Genomic DNA, 21,649 nt, shown 5'->3' with positions numbered 1-21,649 from the left:
AGTTCTAGACTTTGATCATCATGAAGATCAAATCCTACTTCCATAGGTGTATCCGCAGGTTTAGCCCCCGGAAGACCAAATTCTTGAAGCATAGTAGTAATATAATTCCTCTGAGTCAGTATTGTTCTTTTTTTGCTTCTCGCTACCTCAATGCCTAGAAAAAAATTCAATTGACTAAGATCCTTAATCTAAAAGTGATTTGCCAATTGGGATTTAACTGTTTCAATACTTGATATGTCACTCCCAGATAGAATGATATCATCTACCGGTAAGATAATAATTCCAAATGATCATTTTATAATAAATAATGAGTGATCACAATGACTTCTATGAAATCCCGTGAATATATCCATTTGGCTAAAACATGCAAACCAAATTTGCGGACTTTGTTTTAAGCCATAAAGAGCCTTCTTTACTTGACTTACCTTATATGACTCCCTCTGAGCAACATACCCTGAAGGTTGCTCCGTATAGATTTCTCCCTCAAAATCACCACATAAGAAGACGTTTTTAATATCTAACTAGAATAGAGACCAACTATGATGGACTGCGACAAAAATAAGTATAAAAATAGAGGACATGCGAGTAATTGGAGAAAAAGTCTCAAAAACATCTACCCCAAATGTTTATGTATAGCCTTTTGCAACAAGACTAGCAACTGATCCATTTGAGTTATATTTAATAGTATAAACTCATCAACATCCAATTACTGTAGTACCTGGAGGTAAGTCACATAACTCCCAAGTCCTTCAATCTGTTAATCCTTCCATCTCAACATCCATAACATTTTTCCAATGAGGTTGCAACAAGGTCTCCTGCACTGAAGAAAGAATAGTGCAAGTGGAGATGGACAAAGAAAACTTATGATAGTTATCAGACAAGGAATCGAAGGAGATATAACGAGATAAAGGATGGCGAGTACCTTTACAAACACTTTTTCGAAGGGCAATATGAATATGCAGATCACTTAACTCATGATCAAGAGATGATGAAGAGTCATGGTCAGATATGACCATTCTCGCCACGTGGAGTTGACTCTATTGTTTTCAAAGTTCCCTTGCATCCATAGTAAAAGGATGAAAGACATTAATTTCCTACCAGATACTCAAAAAAAAATTATAGTAGTCTGTCACAGTTCTATTACCCCTTTTCAAGCAAAAAAAATTTGTATATAATTCATAAATTTTGGAAAGATTGCTCTCTTGTCCATAAAGAACTTTCAAAGACATCCACATAGCCTTGGCAGTTTTAAAGTTCATAACTTTGGTACTGATATTAGATTTTCATGTTGTTGACAAGCCAAGTCATCACTTGATTGTCTTCAGCCTCCCAATCATCACCCTGAGGAACAAGAGGGTTATCTCTAATAAATTTTAACTTTTTCCTGCCCTTCAAATACATTCTCATAGATGTTGACCAAGTAAGATAGTTATCCCCATTCAACTTATCAGAGGTCATAGTAATAATATATTTACCATCATGATTATATGACCCTTTGTTGAAGTGCAAACCTCACCGGAGTCAACCATATCAGATATAGAAGATTAAATAAACCCTTCAAAAAATTCCAAATCAACCAGTTCATGTGGGCCCCACCACGCTAAAAAATACAATAAGGGCAGTTAGCAGTTCAAACAATCCAAAAATTAAACATGGGGATTAAATTCAGAAGAAAAAAGTGCATTGGAACCTGCACCAAGGCTGACATCAGCAAGTGCATAGATGATGTCAGCAATTACAATTCTGGAATTTTGGTTCACACCTCTAGATCAGCATAAAAGAACCTATTTTGGTAGTTTAGAACATCAGAATATGTTCTTAGAACAATAGGACCAGTAACCCTAGGGTTATTGCAGAGAAAAAAGGATAAAAAATTGGATTTTTATTAAACAGTAACCAAAAACTTAGAAAAAAATCTTCCTTTTTATGTAGATTTTTGCTTCAAATAGGAAAAAAAAACTCACAAAGATTCTTCCCATATGTGATCTACTACTATGATACCATGTAAAAAGTATGAAGAAGAAAGGTTTAAGAGAGAAAATAAGAAGGAGAGAGCTTGGAGAAGAGAATTTGAGAAAAGAAAACTAAAAATTCATGGCTGAATTTCCTCCAACTTCTATTTATAGATTTAGGGTAGGGTAGGTGAGTTTAATTTACAACATTGCCTCTACTTTAAGTAAAAACCCTAATTTTCTTTATCTTTTATTCTACGTGGTGGCTTTTATATGAAATTTGGTGCGTAGACATAATTTTACACGTAGAATAAGATTACTTCAAGAAATATAAATAACGATAAAATAAAATAACCACTTTTTTTTTTTTTTTTAACAGTGCTATAACAAGCCGTAGCTAAATGGAACAACAAAATGTTTGATTAAAATGTAGAAGGAATTATATGCTACTGGTTGCGTATCATTTCAGGGAATTTAGGCGAAGAACCCCCTGGATGCGCGGCTCTAGATAGGTCCACCTAACAACATTTTATATGATGCTTTTTGACAAACCGAAAGATTTTCTTCTTTGAGTAAATCTGACGACTTCCGAAGAGGTGTCACATCTGAAACTAAATGCTTCATCTTGGTTGTTATTTCATTATCACAATAGAAGAACAACAAATAGGTGCTGTACTTGTCAATTTACATCCATTGATCTCCTGCAAGAGCTTTCAATCACATCTAACCACGCAGCAACTCGAAATAAAATGTACAAAATCAAGCTAGTTTATATAAACCACTAGGAGATTACGAAGCGGAAACTGTAATTATAAGAGTCTGAGCTTTCTGTCTCTCTTGTGAAGCTGTCTATTTTCATTGTAGGATCTACCTCCTTCCATTTTCAACATATGAAGCAAGAAATCATTCCATGTATCAATGGGGCCTGGCAAGCACCAATGCACGCAGTCATTATACAATGTCACGTTCTCGTGAGACCAATGACCATACCTAGTAGGGTGCCCATCAGGCCTCAGCAACATGGCGTGTGTTGTATCAAGCAGTCTAAACTTCAATCCTCTCTCCCCTGCTTTCTCCTGTGCTGCTCTGAATTCTTCCACTTGGATCATATAAAGCTCCAGATTAAACCCATCTAATCTTGTCTCGTTGCTCAGAAAAGGCCTCTTTCTGAGGCAATTCCCTCCCTGATTCCACAACCCACCTTCAAAATGTGAGGGGGAGAATGTCCTAAGATAGGCTTTACCCTTGAAGCTTTCCAAGCTGTTGATAGCTCTAAATGCCGTTCGGAAAGCCATCCGATAACCATAGTATTTTGTGAGATCAGTTATGTTCTTTTCTTGACAGAAGTGACACCCAACAATTTGCCCATTTTCGTAGTAAATTGCCGGGCGAAAGAACCAGTGGCCTGCGGAGATGATCACGTAATCGAATTCGTCTATCTGGGTCGTCCAGAGCTCGTCAAATTCATCGAGATAGAGGTTGAAGAGACCGGTTGAGGTCGGCCCGTTGGGGTCAGCCTCCTTTGACCTCACCAAGAAGGGTGACCAGAAGGTTGCAATAATGAAGTTGTAGTCCTTGTACAACCATCTTTTGAAATTTTCGTCAGGTGTATAGGAAGCATCTTCTGGGTAAGTCACCTAAAAGTTCAACATAAATGCTTGTCAATTGCATTAAGAAAGCAAAAGATCATATTTTATTGAGCTATTGTGCCTAATATTAGTTATAATAATCGAGATAGTGGTTAACCAGGTCAATCCAACCTTGATCCAAGTAAAGAAAACTGAAAACATGAAAGAGAAAGATTATAAATCACACAAAGCTACCAGAAATCTCTGAAGCTTCGGATTCGCACAACTAAGCCCTCATTCAAAAACAGCATCTTCCTTTTCTTTATCGAAACAGTTGGAAGGTCCAATCCTATCTCAGTATCTCTGCTCTCAATTTTTATATGACAAATAAGTATACCAAAACCTGAAAGTTTCTTTCTTGGCCTTCTCTCTACAAGGTTTCTGAGTTGTCGAAACAAATGTGCAGGGCATAACGCCGTGGTGGAGAGAATACTATAATGGTGTTCTGTTCTGTTAAACTTTATTTTTGTTGCTTTTCAGGTATCAAATTTATACTGCACCTACTGGGTAATTAAAAAAAAAAAATTAACAGAAAAATCAGAAATAGATGTTTGCACTCATTTGTGCTTCCCCTTGAAACCTCAGATTCCAAATGGAGCTTTTCAACTACTACACCAACCTAATAGCCAAAGTAGAAAAAAAACGTTTTCTTCCTCAACTGAGAACTAACAGCACCATATTCAATTTGTAAAAGGAATACGAATCGACATGTAAATGCCGGAGTCGAAATTTGAAGAAGAGAAGAGATAATTGAGTACTGTTCCAAGTAGTCATTACAACTTGGAAAATTTCTCGGTCTAATAAATGAAAGATGAAGGTCAAGGAATTACCCGAGATAAGAGACAGATCAATGACTGCATCTGGTTTCTTCCGACGGAGTCTCCAACAAAAGCCAATTTCTTCCCTCTGAGCAGCTCCAGGAAGTGGGAGGGATTGAACACGGGCATTTCGCAACCATCAGGCTGCCATTTCCATTTCATGAAACCCGTATCCGGTCGTCCATACTTCATGCAGTTCTGATGATCATGGATCGCCCAGCAAGTCGTGTTGGTGTAGTAAGGAGCTGCCGGGTTTGGAACCCATTCCCCGGTAAATATATCGCATTGCTCTGCGGAGTTTCTGTTTACATTCGAATCACTCGAACCAGAATGGGGATAACCAGAAACGGAAGAGGAAGATGACGAAAGAGAAAAAGCCTTGAAGATGAACAGAGGAGTTATCAAGGGGTAATAGATGGGGATTACGGTGAAGATTATCAAGGTCAGTGTTAGCAGGAGAACCAACAGGGGAGTTTTCTGTCGAGAGAGTCTCTTCCGCAAGGAAGAAGACTCCAGGGAGGCCTGAAGTTTCATGGGAGAGGATAGTCGAGCAAGGAAAGAGGAAGAAGAAGGAGACCGTATGCATGGAAAAGGGAGCCAAAGGTTTAATATAAATGGAGGCTTTGGCGGAAACCGGACCCCAAGGCCACCTTAAACTTCATAAACAATTAACCCCTTTGAAATTGAAAAAGAGAAATCATAGAATCCCATAAGAGTTGCCACCTGGAAGTTCTAATTGAAGACTGAATACTGTTTATGTACTGGTTTGATCAAGTGGTCTGTACATGATTGTTCAAGTATCATAAAAATACTAGCAATAATGGTCGAGTAATTTCATCTACAGTTTTCTCTGATGGGCAATATTGGTGATGGATTACCCATCATAACTGGAATTTTTTTAAGAGAAAGGAAACATCTTCTGGTGTTTGCTAGAAGATTAGAGCAGCAGAACGAATTTAATATGTTTCCCACGGAGGTTTGGATTGTACAGACATAATTCTGAATCATAAACACGCATTTACGTTTGGATTGTACAGACAATTAAACAAATTAATGAAATCAAACCGCGATAGTCACAGCACTGTTCACAAAGAAAATAAATAACAAACCTCACACTCTGGGTTGATAGCAAATGGATGGGTAGGTACTGTGAGCTTTCACTTCTTTTGTAATGGGATTGTAGGAAATTACCCTCCCTGTTCGACCACCCATCGAAACAACCAAACTGTGGTCCCTGGAGGAAGAAGAAAACGATAAATTCTGTCAGGAAGGAAATAAAGGAATTACTTTCTATGGAAAACAGTTCTAGCATCTGTGAAATAAACCTCGCTTGGTTGATGTCTACTCCATCGACAAATCGAAGTGGATTGCCTTCGACATTGACCATTACCGGGGATACAACTTGCCGGTTGCTCTGTTAAGCTGAGCAGTCCCACTTGAGAATGCGGCCGTCGGAGACACCGGTGTAGGGTCCGCCTCCGTCGTCATCGAAGACAACCTCTCCGGCACGATTGCACCGGTGAGGTTCAGGCGATGATAGCCTGCTCTCATGCGTGAGAACCACCCAAGGTGGTGACGAAGAGGACAAAGACGAACTGAACGACTGTTGCAGAAGTGCAAGGCCATTGAAACTCTACGTGAGAGCCCTTATTCAAGGTATGAGGAAGTATGAGGGTGCATGCCCCATGCTTTCGGGACCCTTTTACCATAGTTCTTTAACTTGGAGTCAAGATTGGATTTAGGCTCGAAGAGATTTGGGTCAGGTCACCTTGGGTCCAATTTTGGGGGAGGGGCAAGTCATAAGAAAATGAGAGGGATGGAATCTAGAAAATAGGGGAGGGAATGGGTAAATATACTAATCTCTTGATCATGGTAAGTTACTTTCCACTGAAAGCAATTGGTTGCGTTCATTTCCTGCCGAGAACATCTTCTTCTCGTCGTGTGGTAGCGTGGAGTAATCAAACTGCATGGAATTGAAAAAGAAAACCCTCCCAGAAAACATCACCGTTGGATACGATCGACGTTACAGAAGAGAAAACCATTCTCCACAGACTGCAAATGGCGATGATTGGTCCAGCGTTTGACAAGGAATGTTTTGTTCGTTATTGAAGCTTTTATTTCAATTAATTAGTGACGGATACATCTATCTACTCTTCTGTTAATTGTCGACCGAGACCCAGAAACGGTTTCCCAAGTATTTTCCGTGATTCTGTTCGTATGATCAAAGATTAAGAAAACTGACGCAAGAATGAAGCAAAAGTCAAAAGAAGATTAAGAAAGAGAGGTGAAGCTGAAAGCATTACAGGAAACAGATAGAGATGCGGTTTCCTGTGGACAACGTGAACTCTGAATTTTTTTAGAACCAGATAAGAGCTGAAAAATTTTAATGAGATGAAAGGCGTATAAAAGAGATGCTGACTCCAATGAGAAATGACAAGGGACATTACTGTTGTCAGGTACAAAAACTGAGCAGAAAGGTATGGAGGAGATCAGATATCTGAAATCGTTCAAATGAGAGGGAGTAACTTGCCCATGTTCATAGAAGCTGCCCTGAAAATGGTTTCATGAGCTAGGTGACTCAAAAATGACATCAATGAATATTAAATTTGCTGGGAAGTGACATCCATGATGGTACTGAAATTGTGTGTGTCACATGGTGTGTGACTTCAATTAGAGACCATTTTGTGTAGCAATGAATTGTCACTTTGTCTAAACCTCACTGAATATAATATGTATCGTAACCCAATTGAAGCAAAGCGTTCCATTCATTTGTATTCTTCGTCCCTTTTCTCCATGTATGTATGGGAAGAGAGTTTCTTTCAGAAAAGAAAAAAAAAAACCCTTTTGGTGAATTGGCAAATATTTATGTCTGGAAGATGAAATGGAAAAAGTGCAAGTAACCAGAAGCTTTGGATTAAGACAAGGGAATAGTAGAGGGGGCATTTTGGCCTTTGGGAAGCTCGTCGTCCTTAATAAGTTAACCTGCTTACTCGCTGGATCTGTTCATCTTTGCCAACAAACGTTGATTTGTTCAAGTTTCTCTCTGCTTGCCTCAGGCGAGTCCATTTATCTCTCTTTCTCTTCGTCTGGCTTATCTGTATTTTGCTTCTGAAATCTCTTCCGCTTGTTCCTAATTTGCTTGTACTGTAAACTGGACAGGTTTTTGCCATGGTGATGATGGGACAGCAACTGGAGAAGTTTGTGGGGAGTCTCAAGTCGAAGTTCAGAGCTTTGAAGACGAAGAATCCTTATGATAAGATGGATAAGAGCGAGAGCATGAGGGTGGAGATAAGGAGCAGGAAGGCCCAGAAGCTCATCGCCAAGACGCTGAAGCTTGCAGATTCACCTGGGCACACAAGCCATACCTTCTGAATCACTTGTTCGTTATGTATAATCCATCTTCTTCTTTAATCTTCTCATGATTACCCCCCACAGTCTGTCATATTTCTTGGATAATTGTACCAATTTCCCTGTACCTGGAATCCCCTGTGAACCGCCTCATCAACCCAGCACGGACTATTTAGAAGGAAAAGATCAGAACGATGGGAGTTTTTTAATTTGGCTCTCGTTAATCCGGCTTCCTTGGCGAGTAGAATCAATGAACAAGAGTCTACAAAAGAATATGAATCAAATCATCAGAATATTAGCTCATTCAACCTCTTCAGTTTCTGTCGAAGCAGAGTCATTAATGACAACTTACTTTTATTTAGGCCTAAATCGAAGAATTTTCAAAAACCCAGTATTCCTTTAGATAATTGTTTGTAACTGTGATTCTATTGGATGAACTGCTTCTGGCATTTCACTGTGTAGGTGAAGTCCATCCATTCACAGTAAGGTTCAAGCCTGTAAGTAACGTCTCAACAGATGAGCAAATCCCTCTGAAAGAATTCCATCAATCAAATGACTTTACAAGACTGGCTAGAAAAAGAAAAGCACTTTCAGGTGGTAACTTGCTACAGATCAACTGAAGAAAAGACTCCGCACAGAAGTCCATTGCTCTTTCTGGACGAGGGTCGTGAAGAAAGACTCGCAGTTCTCCCATTACATTCACTTCGACAAACACCAATTTCATGAAAGATGATTACAACCATCAGAGAAAGCAACTTCAGTTCACTGGTTTGTGTTAATTCTGGATGCAGTTTGCAAGGAAAGAAAGATGAATCTTTGGATCTGATCTGATTTCTTGCCATTTTTCCTTTGAAATCATCAAGGGAAAACGGTCCTTCAATTTCGTATAAATTTGAAGTTTATTGCCGATGAGTTAGAAAAAGAATATTTCCTTCTGAATCATGCATTCCCTTATTTTAATCTAAATGATGACCTTGTTCAGAAGTGACTTCACCACTAGCTGCCAACTTGAGACTTAAAGAGCAGGAAGAACAGCAAATCACCACTTAATTAAAACTGAAATTTCAGATGGCTTTATGTTCCTTGTGGTTGGCGCTTCTGTTTCTCCTTATTTGCTTGTCACCTCTCTTCCATTCTTCTTGTATAAAATCGAAGTAGTGTTTTGTAGTAATCACTGGAGTTTGATGTTCGGTCATCCTTATTTCTTTTAAATTTTAGTAATATATAATTAAAAATGAATCATAAAGTGGATTATTTTGAATTTAGAGGGGGTTAGTACAATTTTTAAAGTTAAAGCGAAAGAATTAATAAAAATAAAAGTGAATTACTTTTTTGTGTTAGTGTGCTAAATGGAAAATGCAGTGTAAAGTACTTTCTTGCGTTAATCTGCACAATAGAAGATATGACAAATAGAAACTCATGTGGTTTTCGCAAGAGAAGTCGAGGACTTAAAAACACTAACCTTGCCCAGCTTCTTGTACCTTCATCGGGAGACGAAGGCGCAGAGGGGGGGGGGGGGGGGAAACAGCTTTCTCCAGTTTTTTCCTGAGCGAATAAAATTTTTTAATGAATTAGGTAATGTGGGAAAATTCATTCCACTTCACTGTGGACTACCCCCCTAAATGATAACCCAAGTCAGATCTAAGTAATTTGGACGAGGACTCGGACATACTCAGGAAAGACTTGGTGTGAGTGGGAGGGGGCGAGTCTTACCTTTTATCCAACTGCCCATCATGAAACTGAGTTGATCCAGCCTCGCCGGGTCGGAACTCCATTTGTCGAACCGGATCGCATTCCCTAATCTTCTAGACTTCTGGCGAAACGGAGCATCAGCCTCGCCTCTTCTCCCCGTCTCTGGCGCGCGAATGATTTCGATGAGAACAGAGACCTAATAGTGATTTCCGGCCGCACTGCTCCTGAAGATGGCTGCTCTTCTCCTTGCGAACCCCAGCTTTTACGGCAGCAGTCTTCGAGTAAAAGGGTATGCCTCTATTAGTTACTTCTTTGGTTTACTCACTACTGGAACGCGTGTTTTTTCTTGTGTTCTTGGATATAGACTCTCATTTAAAGAAAATATAACGTGAAGGTTTTCTTATCTAAATTTTTTGAATTTTTCTTTGCTTTTCCTAGAAATTCAAGGAAACCAAGTGGCTGCGGATTGGTTCGCACGGTCCCAAAATGTGCAATGGATGCGACTTTTGGTGGTAATAATATATGTTTGTTTGAAGAACCCAATTTCTGTTATTTCGGTCAGAATTGTCAATCACAATGAAATAATTGAAGTGTTTATATTGTATAGGAAGGGTTTTAGTTCTGTTAGAGGAACTAACGTCTGTTCTTAGCGTTGCTTCATGTTTTTAAAACATCTGAGCGCGTGAAGATGCTGAAACCCAACTGTACGGTGCGACTTCTTTAAAATCCAGTTTGCTAACAGTCCGAAGACTAGTTATGAGGATTACTGAGCTTTTAACTTCTGGATCGTATAGGATTGCAAGGATTATATCAAGTTGACTCTAATTTTGGGAAATGAGAGGGATGAGCATAGCAGCTTTTATTGCTCACATGATCTACACATTGATCTGAATCCTTTGATGATAGGTTGAGGTCTTAGCCCATTGCCTAACCACCTAATTTATTGAGTACCCTAAAACTAGGTAACTTCACACAATTTGGATTATTTCTTCCCTAGCTGGAGAGAAATCCCTTTTTTATGTTTGCTATTATTTTTTTCATAAGCTTCACATATTGGACAAATGCCTTTTTGGTAGTTATTTTTCTTCTGTAATTCCTATGTTTAGTTGTATCTGTCCACATCAGCTTTCCTAATCATTTGGTGCTAAATCTTCAGTTTCTTGTCAATCATGATGCATCAGATGTTGGTTTGGTATTTTTGGTGTGTAATTCACCATCAGGTTGAGCAACCACTAATTGTCAATTTTAGGATATATACTTTAGGTCTATTTAGTGTCAAGTGATTTCATAAAAGTAGGACAGCAAAATAAACTACATAGCCTGCACTATGCTTTAGAAGCATAAGAACTAAGCAATGAAACAGACTGTTGGTTGGTACAAGAGCATTATCTGTGACAGATGTTGGTGGCAACTCCACCCATAGGTAATCGGTCGTTCATACTTACTTAAACAATATATAAGTCTCTTAGAGGCAGCAAAAGAAACAAAAGTTCCTTCAATCTCTTCCTGCAAGAGCTATAAGCTGCAATGAGTATCAGTTCTGCTCCAGCCTGTATCCATGGTTGAGTACCCTTACAATCGCTAGCAAGCCTGTGAAAGATCACTTGAATAATCTCAACACACCAGACCTGTATAGAAATATTGTGGGGTGCCCCCCTCCACCCTCTATCTGTTCACAACAGGACACAGAGGGGGCTTGCACAGAGAGGAAGCAGAGGTGCCACCCCCTTTCATGAAGGAGAGGAGACACAAGGAGCTGCCCCTCTTCGTCTCACATTCTTTCCACATGGATGGGGGTGGAAAAGGCTTGATGGGACAAAAACAGAGAGGAGTTCTCCATAAAAGACAGCAGGGAAGGCAGGGGTCCCTCCTCAGTGCCTTTTTTTCCCTCTTAAATCTGTCTGCTCCATGCCCATGATGTTGAAATCACCTAGAGACCGAGATCGGTGCAATCTCTCTGTTAATGTCAAAAGCTGCTACAACTCTTGCCTCAAAGAGTGAAAAGAAGGGGAAAGGAACATATAAAGTCTGAAAAGTTCAAGTAGTTTTTTTTATTTTTTTCTTTGGATGTTTTTGTAATTGTGGAGATGACGTGGGCTTCATAGCAGTTTTCTTTACTTCTTGATCTTTCAGTTGCTGCCATTGTTTTGTATACAAGTGAAAGCTGTTTCCTTTATTATCTTGCACTAGCTGCTGAATGTCTTCTTTCTATCTTTTTCTCATTGTAACTAGGAGCTTTAAAGAGGTTTTTTTCCGTGTAGTTAACCTTCCAAAATTTCCTCGGATGAATGTGTGGGATCCTTATAAGCGTCTTGGGGTAACACGTGATGCATCTGAAGAGGAAATACGAGGTGCACGAAATTTTCTCCTTCAACAATATGCAGGGGTTGAGAGTAGTGTTGAATCCATAGAAGCAGCTTATGAGAAAATACTAATGGCCAGCTTCAGAGTGCGAAAGAAAACAAAATTCAATCTAAAAACACGTTTGCAAAAGAAAGTTGATGAGTCTCCTTCCTGGGTGAAAAGTTTACTTGAATTTGTGGAATATCCTCCGACAGAGGTGATTCTGAGGAGGCTGTTTCTCTTTGCATTTATGGGGACATGGAGTGTGATGAACTCTGCTGAGGCTGGACCAGCTTTTCAGGTATGTTCTACTTGATTGCTCTTTATGCATGCAAACCATAATACTAAGTATAATTATATCATAGTTCTGTGCATTATACCTTCTCAGCTTGGTTCATTAGTGCTAGTTAATGTGATCAGGACCTCTTGTATTCGTCTTTGGCTGTTTATATGTATAGCCAAGAGTTAGATGGACCTCTTTTGTTGTCTGATGGGTCAAGAGTTGGAGCTGGAAATTATCCAGGATGTAGTCCCCAGATGGACCATTTGTAACCTTCTAATCACCATATTCTCCCCTTCCCGGAAGGCAAAGTTTAGGTTCTATGGCAATCTTCAACAATGTAAAACCAAGCTTTTTCTTTTGTGCAGGTGGCAATCTCATTAGCAGCGTGCATATACTTCCTCAATGACAAAACAAAGAGCTTAGCCAGAGCTTCCATTATTGGGTTAGTCTGAAATACAAAAGTGAATCAATGTACATCTTTTTGCATGTATGTTTGATCTAAATATTCATAAATATCTCTTTTTCTGCAGATTTGGAGCCCTTGTAATTGGATGGATATGCGGGTCCGTTGTGGTCCCTATGGTTCCATCAGTGCTGTTGCGACCAACTTGGACTTTGGAGCTCCTCACGTCTCTTGTTGTCTATGTGTTTTTGTTCCTTGCGTGTACTTTCCCCAAATGAACAAATTCCTGTACTCTTTTGTTCTCATAAAGATAGCTCTCTTCTTACGTCATTTGTTTAACAACCTTGAAATGTTTGTTGGTAATTCCATACGGGAGAGCTCCCTATTTCACTTCAGACGCTTCTCTACAATGCTGTTGCTGAGGAGAAAATAACGGTAAAGAAAGAGGGTGGAAAAAGTGCAAGAGAGATGAGACGGCTCAGTTTCAGATTTGATAAACTACGTAGTCGTCTTTCGCTTGCAGTAATAGAATGGATTCTAAAAATCGGGATCAAATCAGCTTCAATCTTATGGCGCTAGTCCCCAAATACGTGTGAGACGGCTGAATATCAGACTCACGTATTCACTTGAGCTAACAGAGAGAGATGGAGAAGAACGTCTCCATCTTCCCCGTTCCCCCCTTCTGAAAAAAAAATTCTCTCCCGCCCAGAAAAGAGAGACTGCTGAGATAACTGTCACATATACAGATACAATAGTTCAACTAGAATGAAGAATCATTTGGCTAGCCCAAGAAAATTATTGTCAACAGTCATGAACACAAACTCGACGATTCTCTTCCAATAAAACCCATTGTTGTCTGATTGGAAAGGTCAATTCCTATGCTTAGGGATGCGTACCCTCTTCCCAAATATTGAACAGTGACACTTTACTCTTCGAAGAGAGACCAATTCTGAAAGTTAAATTTTGTGAATCACCAGCGCAACCATGTTGTGAGAATTGCACCTAACGGTACCATTGGTATAGCATCCTGAGATCCTTACAGTGAATGCAAGTCCACGGCAACAATGGGGGGTCCAAACAAAATGAGTGAACCCATCGAATTTGACAGAGATGACAACTTACAAGAAGATCTTCAGGTTGCCGATTTTGGCATTGACAGCAAACTGATGCTTGTGAGTACTGAAAAAACAAGGAACATCAGGAAGATGACACAAAAAGGATTATTTTATAACAAATCTGATATTGTTAAATGCCAAAATCAGTTTAACATTTAAGAACAAATCACATTTCACTTGGCTGAAGCATTCAACTCAATGATGAAGATATGCACAAGATTATAAAAAGAAGTGCTGAAGAAATAACAAAATTATCTGCAGAATGCCAATGATGGAGCAGAGGCACAAAGAATGTACATATCAACTAACTCAAGATCATTTAACTCCTAAATTTTGGAATCAGCATTATAGCACTTGATGGCACCATGACATTATGTGCAACATGAAAAGTGTTGAGGGTTAGTGAGATCGAATTTTAACCAGTCTGGTAAATTGTCCTTTAAAAAATTGGCGATTAATGAGTGATTAAATTCAAAGATTTCGAAAATTAGTTTTTTTCTCTCTGAAATATGCATTTGGATTATTAAATAATTAATGTACTAAAACCATGGATTTATCTTCATAAGCTATTTAAAATACATAAATAAAGGATAATCTATAAATTTAATTTATAATTCAAATTCAATAAGTTACAAACTTGTGCTATCATATAGGGGTTAAAGTAACATAAGTTATAAATGTGTGTCATTACAAAATACAAAAGTTACGATTATATTGTTTGATTAAAATAATTATTGATATCAATAGTATTAATACATTAAAAGACTTTAGTAACATACTTATTAAGTTATTTATTACATAACTAACATAATATTTGGTTTTATTTTATTTTAAAATTTAATAATTAATATGTTTTAATTAATTACACTAATTAAATTAATACTTTACAATAACATTTAATTTTAATGATATTTTTAAATAAATATTTTTAATCTATTTTTATATTTAATAACAATTTTGTAAACCTGACCTGGTCACCAAGAGAGGTGACATAATCTAATTGAACCTCGGTCAACTGGGTTTAATCACCGTTTACCCAATGTTGATGTTATCAAACCTCATTTCTTAAAAAATAAAAAAATTCTAAAAAATTCGGGGATGGAGCAAGCTCCCCAGCCTCCTCTTTCAGCAGGCAAAGGCCCTTCTTACAGCCCTCCCCTTTGAAAATAGGGGAAGGGCAGCACTCCTCCCCTTTCTTTTAACTAAAGGGGGAGCATTCCCAATCCTCCCCTCCAACAGGAGGCTAAGGTCCCATCCCCCACTGGCAGAAAGAAGGGGAAGGGGCAGCACTTCTCCCCCATTTCTGAGTGTGAAATTGGGTCCAAGGCCCATCCCAAAATGACTAGCCAACTTAGGAAACCCCTTTCCCAGCTAATAAACTCAAGATCTTTGTATTCACCAATCCATGTGGGACTATTCCTTAATACTCCCACTCACGTGTAGGCCCTCTTTTGTGGCTCTACAAATGGATGATTTAGGTGTAGGCCTTCTTTTGCAGCTCTACAAGTGGATAGTTTAGGTGTAAACCCTCTTTTGTGGCTCTATAAGAGGATAGTTTAGATATAGGCCCACATATGAGTACCTGCTCTGATACCACGTTAAGTTGGGTCCAAAGCCCATCCCAAAATGACTAGACAACTTAGGAAACCTCTTTCCCAGCTAATAAACTCAAGATCTTCATACTGACTAATCCATGTGGAACTATTCTTTAACGCTGAGATTGGGAGGGAAGCTTTGCCCCCCTCACATGCTGGTTGCACAAAAGCAGCTTACCACAAAACCTGGTTAGTTAATAGGGTTTTGACCAATTCCCAGTTCATATACTTAACACAACCAAAAGAGTCAGGTCTGGTTGAACCCAGTTCAACCTGACAGTCCCATCCAGGTCTGCTAATACTGACTTTACTTTGTATAATTATTTTAACTAAATTAATAGACAGCTTGCTATTAACAAGAGAATGGACAATAAGGTTTTTAATCTTTTATTTTTTGTTGAAGTCCAAGGATAGGATTTTTGAAGTTTTAGTCTTATAGACCTCTTAAGGACTGTTTTTTTTCTTACTTTTTGCCCAAAGACGGTAAAATCTATCTTTTTTAACACTTCTATAAATTCAACCAAAGTCCAAGAATTTCCAAAATCCCAACTGAATGTTTACACATGTATAAAAATAAAGGTCCATAACCATGTTAAGAAAGCATCAAGAAGAATTAGAAAACTTGCCACTGTAGAGAATGAAATTTCTTACCTCAGCATCCGAACAGAGAACCTCTCTCTCTGGAACCATATATATATCATCTCCTGATTCGATGCCAGGAATAGTCTGTGAATAAATCTTTTGATCACAAAATGCTGCATCCTCCACCTTCATGATGCTTCGGAAACTAGCCTTGCACAAAGGACATAAAGAGTCCTTTCTCAATGAAGCCTAGACAATAACAAAAGAATTTTTTTTTAAAAACTACATAGTATAAGAAAAAAACTTTTAGTACAATTCAGTTATCAATTACAGCAGATAACAAAAGCAAAGTAACCAACATGTCAATTCATTAACCTTGAGCAGCTTGATAATTTGGTGTTCCTAAAAGGAGACATTCTTCTTCTAAACTAAGAAAGATCAACCAAGTGGACGACACCAGGTGGATGAGATGAATGTTCAATGAGACAGAGTAACAGTTTGCCACGACACTAGATCTTACTGAGGTTGGAAGTGAAGCTGTAACCACACTGTCGCACCATTTTAAGGTAGCACAGAGCGATAAAGCAAAGCATGTCATACTGCACTCCTAAAGAACTAGTCAGTCATTTGGTCAAAGGATGTGCGTCAGCAAAATGAAAGAATTGACGTTTCAAATAAACCCACAGATATGCGAGAAATTAGTCTCCCAATCTCAGAAGCTGCTTTCCAAGGAGCTAGAATACACACTGGAAATGTTGTCAACATTCAACTCGGACAAGTTCAGACAGCAAAGAGATCAAGGGACAATATGAAAATGCTTTGAGCTGACTATTTTCTGTTCTTTTTACTACTAAAAACATGCATGTGCTGCAAACTACAAGCTAGACCAATTATGTTTTCCACATATTTGATGATTCAACTCTAATATGTCATTTACGAGAGAACTACAAGACATTTAAAGTGTGACTACCCTCACAAGAAGTTCCATGGTAGTCAGACACAGACTTCAAAATTAGCTACGCGAAGAAGCTTTAGATACATAAGCAGAAAAGAAGTACAATGATAGTACTGAAAATTGCATTTAGAGGATCAGGGGAAAGAAATCAAGTACAAACTTTCGTTTTTAAAATGAGAATAGGTACCTTATAATCAGCCCAGCTTTGAATGCAGGAATAGCAGAACCGGTGCCCACATGGCAAGACTCCCCTCGTCGAACTGAAGTCAGTCCAACATATAACACAGGACAGTTCTGTTGCGGTAGGCAGTGAAATCATTTCATCAAAGTTTTCTGCTGGCTTTTTGGCTACATCCTTTCTTCCTTCAAGATCACAAAAGCCATTCTTTGATTCAGTTACTTGAGCGGGTGACCCAATCTCCAAAGATTGATTAGATATGTTGTTTGATAAATGGGAACTATCAGTCTCATTTGAAACTTTAACTTCCTCCAGTCTCACATTCCTGTTCTCTCCAGAATGAGATAGGCTGTTGCCAGCTTTGGCTCCTTTACACTGAGATGTATTTCCAGCCTTTACATTATCAAAATCTCTAAACTCGCCAGAGAAAAGGTTAAGATGGATATCAGATGCAGAATTTTTCACTAGACGCCGACCTTTACGAACGGCACCTCCAACAACAACATTCCTTCTGTTTCTGGTTGCAACTGCCAATTCTTTAGACTGTTACAGCAAACAATAAGCAAGCATACCTTCTTGTGTCTAGAGATGGAATTGCCCGAAAATAAAATAAAAAAGATCAATGACAATTAACCGTACAACAACTAAATAATACACAGCTGTCATAAAATTACAGACTTTCACCAACAGTTGTTTCATTAAAACTGATCATCTAGGCCAATCATTTGCATAACCCAAGACACCACCTTGCTTATGTAGGTACATGAATCTATCCAAACCATTCAAGGTTACTAGTTTAATGCACATCTTGGATATTGGAAAATTGTTGACATCCATGAAAACCACATGGAACCCCACAGTTAATATTGACAGTGAGACTCCCGTACTCTAGGTTTTACAAGTTTAAACTTTAGCATACATTTAAGCTTACTTGTTGTAAACTGTTTGAAGATTTTGTAGACTGATAGAATACAATCATGCAATATTTACTCCCTGAAGTAAAACTTTGCATTTTCAATGTCCTGAAATTATTCAGAAATATATTTGTCACTAAAATATTTGTCACTGAAATTATTCAGAATTTAAAATATTTGTCTATCTTTCTAAATGTTGATTATACACAACAAACCTGAAACCCCTGGTGAGAGTTGAACCCAAGATCTCATTCTAGAAACCCCTGCCCCCCATGTCACCATTGAGCCAGAAGCCCAACCTAAATTCTTCCAATTTTTCGTAATTTGTTGCGGGGGGCATACAAAGTAACCAATTGTAATTTAGTTAGATAAAAAAAGAACTTAAAAATAATAATAACGTAGAAAGTGCCAAACATGCACTACCTAATACAGACATCATGTTCTCCTTTTAAATAACAAATCTGATCAAATATTTTCCAACATATTGCAATCTCATTTCAAAGAATGTCACCAAGACATCTTGGATTTGGAATACCATGACAGCCATAAAAAACTGTGAAATATTAAATCCAACGTAATGGTTTTATTCACAAGTTCGAATCATTGAATCACAAGCTAAAATTGGATAAGGCACACAGGTGGATTACTGTTTATTGGATCCACTATATTCTAGACAGACATACTCCAATTAAATTATATAACATATAGATTTCACTCATAGATTATGTATTTTGCCAGAAGAATGAAGCTAACTAGGGCAGTTTCATTATTTTGGACAACCAAGTGACTGATTACTGAACAATTCACACAAAAATGGAGTTTAACATTTGGAATAACTGAATCTTACCTCACATAGTAAATTAGAAACTGACCAATTGGAGCAACCAACATCCCAGCCTCCATTATCATCCTCCAGCACCTCAACCTCATTCGGTGTATTGGAAATCTCATTGAGCACCTTTCTTTTCATCTTACTTGAGTGATTATTTTCTATACTGCTTGTTACTGCATTAACTGATGGTTCCCACAGCAGGGCACCTACTTGCTGCCCACTATTAGTAGTTCCAATGGTCCACAAAAGGAAAAAAAATACAAATTATTCATCACTTGAAGATTCAGCACTGATAGTTGAAACTCTAGAGAGACAGAATACACGAGAAGTTGAAAGCAATCGGATAAAGTTCAAAAGGACAATCTTAAAGCAGTCCAACAAAATCTAAAAGCAAACCCCTAACAAAAAAAATAAAATTATTGCTTGACAGGTTGCTACACAGTGTGCATAGAAACTGTGGATGGCAAGAATATATGAAGATAAATACCATATAAAAACTGTCACCTGACAGAACACTTCAAAAAAAAAAAAAAAATGCATCAGAAGCTAACGAAAAACACATTTTATATTAGTATTGAACCTGTCTGGATCTTATTCCCCTTGAAATTCCAAAAAGCTACTCTGTGCTTCTTAGAGTGGAAAGACTATTACAAGAGTCAAACAAAAATTCTAATGACAATTCCTTGAGAGAGAGTACATGACTCAAAATCAGTACCTTTGCATGGAATACATGTCTTCTGGAAGGCGTTTACCTTCTTTAAGGCAGTCCTCAAACCAATGATGGTTGACTATTTTTATTCCCAACTTCTTTGCCAGATCATATTTTCTTCCTTCAAATTGCCAACACACCTAATACACTCATAAAACAGATGTGCAAAAGTCGTGTCAGTAATTGATTCACAGCACCCAACAACTGTTGTAAAAATGGCTTCAAACACTTACAATTTGTGAAACACAACTCACCAAATGTGTTGTTGACTTGTTCATTGACCCAACATAGTAAGCTCCCGTTTGTGTGATGAGTTTGATGAGGTTGAACCTTTCTACTCCACTATAGCCACTAACTGCGGCAACAACAGACTCCATGGCCCAAAGAGAAGAATTCCTACACACTTAAACACAGAAAAGGATTTATTTCAGGCCTTGATTTTAGCATCAAGGGATGATGAACAAAAGCATATATAACTTGCTACAGAATGTTTTAGAAAATCAATATTAATTACTCCACATATCAGATATGCAAGTTTCAGGGTACCTCAAGAGGAAACAAGCTGCGGTGCTGAAAAAGCTTTGACCACCCAATAAACAATGATTTGCATACATTGCAATGTCAAAGACGTGAGCTTGATCACAATTGAGGTATAGGTGGGCTGCCATCTGACAAACATGTAACATGTAAAACAACCTCAACAATCCAGCAAATGGTATTGACAACTTATAACCTCATATCAATGGTTTTTCATGTCTAACCGTACTTGATCATTATTTATGTACAGGTGGAGAGTCACCTGACAAATGTGTAACATGCGTGACAACCTCAACAATTCAGAAACTGATATTGATATCTTATAGCCTCACTAGTATTCGTTTCATATCTAATCACACTTGAGCTTCCTAATATATACTTGAAAGTCATGTTTGCTCTTAACAGAGTTGCAAAGGCCAAAAAACATTTGTCTGCTTTGAAGAATGAGAGGGAGAGAGACACTGTTGTATGAACGATTAAAGATGTTTATCACAGGTATTAAAAACAAAGCAGACGTTTTAAAAATAAAAAAAAACCAATAGAGTAATAAGTAAAGTAAAATAAATCAAATGCAACGAAAGGAAGGAAATCAGAAAGCGGCACCAACGAAATTGTTCTCAAATCAAATAGAACGAATTAACACAAAGAAAAATCAATAAAAAACTTAAGAGGCCAGATATCGAAATACCAAGTCAAGGAAGAGTGAAATAAATCAAGTTTGAAAACTTCAAACCCTAGGTCGACTAGCTTCCTCAGCAAAGCGCGGAGTGAAGGGCAAAAGACGTACAGTCTCGCAGCAGGAAGGAATTAACATCAGATGGGAGACGAAAGGAGAACATACCCATCGATTCCCCTTTTCACCGAGCAAGATCGTTTTCGATTTCGAGAACTTCGTCTTCCCCCTCGTCACTAGCGCGGGAACAAAATTTGAATGTAAATCGCTAAGAGAAAATAATTCAATTGACTATATTTAATTAATTTAAAAGGAAAATAGATTTCAGTCTATCATAATTAAAAATCTCATTTAATCTAGAAATTTTCTATAGCTAAAATTTTGAAAAATAAAATTTATATAATTCATATTAAATTACTATATGCTATTAATAATTAATTACGTAAATAATAATAAATTTTAATAATATAGTCTTTATTATTATAAAATTTTGAATAATACGCTAAACGTAAGCACAATAACAATAATAATCAGGTTTTTATAATGAACTAGAAAAATATTTCATATAATAAAAATAAAATAAATATATTTTAATATTTAAATAAAAATTTTAAGTTGTTTATATGTATTGGCTTAAAGTGAAACACATTTCACTTGATTTAGATTAACACACTCATTCGACCTAAATTATCTAATAATGACAATTTCTAATTTTCAATTTATAAAAAATATTTAATTATTAAAAATAAATGACTAAAATTATATATATTAAATATTTTAAAAATATTTAAATAATAATATATTTAATTTAAATAAATATAACTTCTTTATTATTCTAAAATGTTTAATAACATGGAAAAATTAACATAATATAAATATAATAAAATAATTTAAAATTAAGATCAAAATAAATGTATTAAATTTAAATTCACTTATCGTAGTCTAGTAATTATAATTTTAAAATAATACATAATTAATATAATTACGTTTTATTATGTACAATTAAAAAACTAATTATTTTGAGCAATAATAAAAATTAATAACTTCTTTGTTATTATAAAATATATGGATGTATCAAAATATTAGCATAAT

The 21,649-nt window shown here is 37.2% G+C and overlaps 3 protein-coding genes across 5 annotated transcripts; 1 reads left to right on the top strand and 2 right to left on the bottom strand.

Annotated features, from left to right (window-relative positions):
• Nucleotides 1-2,630: 2,630 nt before the first annotated feature.
• LOC137937467 (protein trichome birefringence-like 19) lies at nucleotides 2,631-4,932 on the bottom strand. The gene is made up of 2 exons (XM_068782526.1): nucleotides 4,411-4,932; nucleotides 2,631-3,589 (listed from the first exon to the last, which is right to left on the bottom strand). Exons 1-2 carry the CDS (start codon nucleotides 4,930-4,932, stop codon nucleotides 2,762-2,764), a joined length of 1,350 nt encoding a protein of 449 aa, XP_068638627.1. The 3' UTR covers nucleotides 2,631-2,761.
• A 4,577-nt stretch (nucleotides 4,933-9,509) lies between these two features.
• On the top strand, nucleotides 9,510-12,797 carry LOC137937015 (protein CHAPERONE-LIKE PROTEIN OF POR1, chloroplastic). The gene is made up of 5 exons (XM_068782031.1): nucleotides 9,510-9,727; nucleotides 9,877-9,950; nucleotides 11,700-12,082; nucleotides 12,430-12,506; nucleotides 12,595-12,797. The coding sequence occupies exons 1-5, from the start codon at nucleotides 9,669-9,671 to the stop codon at nucleotides 12,743-12,745; spliced, it is 744 nt and encodes a 247-aa protein (XP_068638132.1). The 5' UTR covers nucleotides 9,510-9,668; the 3' UTR covers nucleotides 12,746-12,797.
• Nucleotides 12,798-13,022: 225 nt separating this feature from the next.
• Nucleotides 13,023-20,779, bottom strand: LOC137936291 (uncharacterized). Of its 3 annotated transcripts, XM_068780877.1 has the most exons (8): nucleotides 20,726-20,779; nucleotides 19,894-20,015; nucleotides 19,602-19,743; nucleotides 19,354-19,487; nucleotides 18,654-18,858; nucleotides 16,902-17,435; nucleotides 15,829-16,008; nucleotides 13,023-13,646 (listed from the first exon to the last, which is right to left on the bottom strand). In XM_068780877.1, the coding sequence occupies exons 2-8, from the start codon at nucleotides 20,013-20,015 to the stop codon at nucleotides 13,470-13,472; spliced, it is 1,494 nt and encodes a 497-aa protein (XP_068636978.1). In that variant the 5' UTR covers nucleotides 20,726-20,779; the 3' UTR covers nucleotides 13,023-13,469. The 3 variants fall into 3 exon arrangements, with proteins under 3 accessions (XP_068636978.1, XP_068636979.1, XP_068636977.1); XM_068780878.1 differs by lacking the exon at nucleotides 20,726-20,779 and having other exon boundaries at nucleotides 19,602-19,750; nucleotides 19,894-20,089; XM_068780876.1 differs by lacking the exon at nucleotides 20,726-20,779 and having other exon boundaries at nucleotides 19,894-20,089.
• Between the last annotated feature and the right edge of the window lie 870 nt (nucleotides 20,780-21,649).

Source organism: Aristolochia californica, unplaced genomic scaffold, assembly GCF_029961685.1.
Source record: "Aristolochia californica isolate CCGP_79_NKW_82.1479 unplaced genomic scaffold, dmAriCali1.0.hap1 SCAF_7, whole genome shotgun sequence".
NCBI classification, from domain to species: domain Eukaryota; kingdom Viridiplantae; phylum Streptophyta; class Magnoliopsida; order Piperales; family Aristolochiaceae; genus Aristolochia; species Aristolochia californica.
This window is presented reverse-complemented; position numbering and strand designations above follow the sequence as displayed.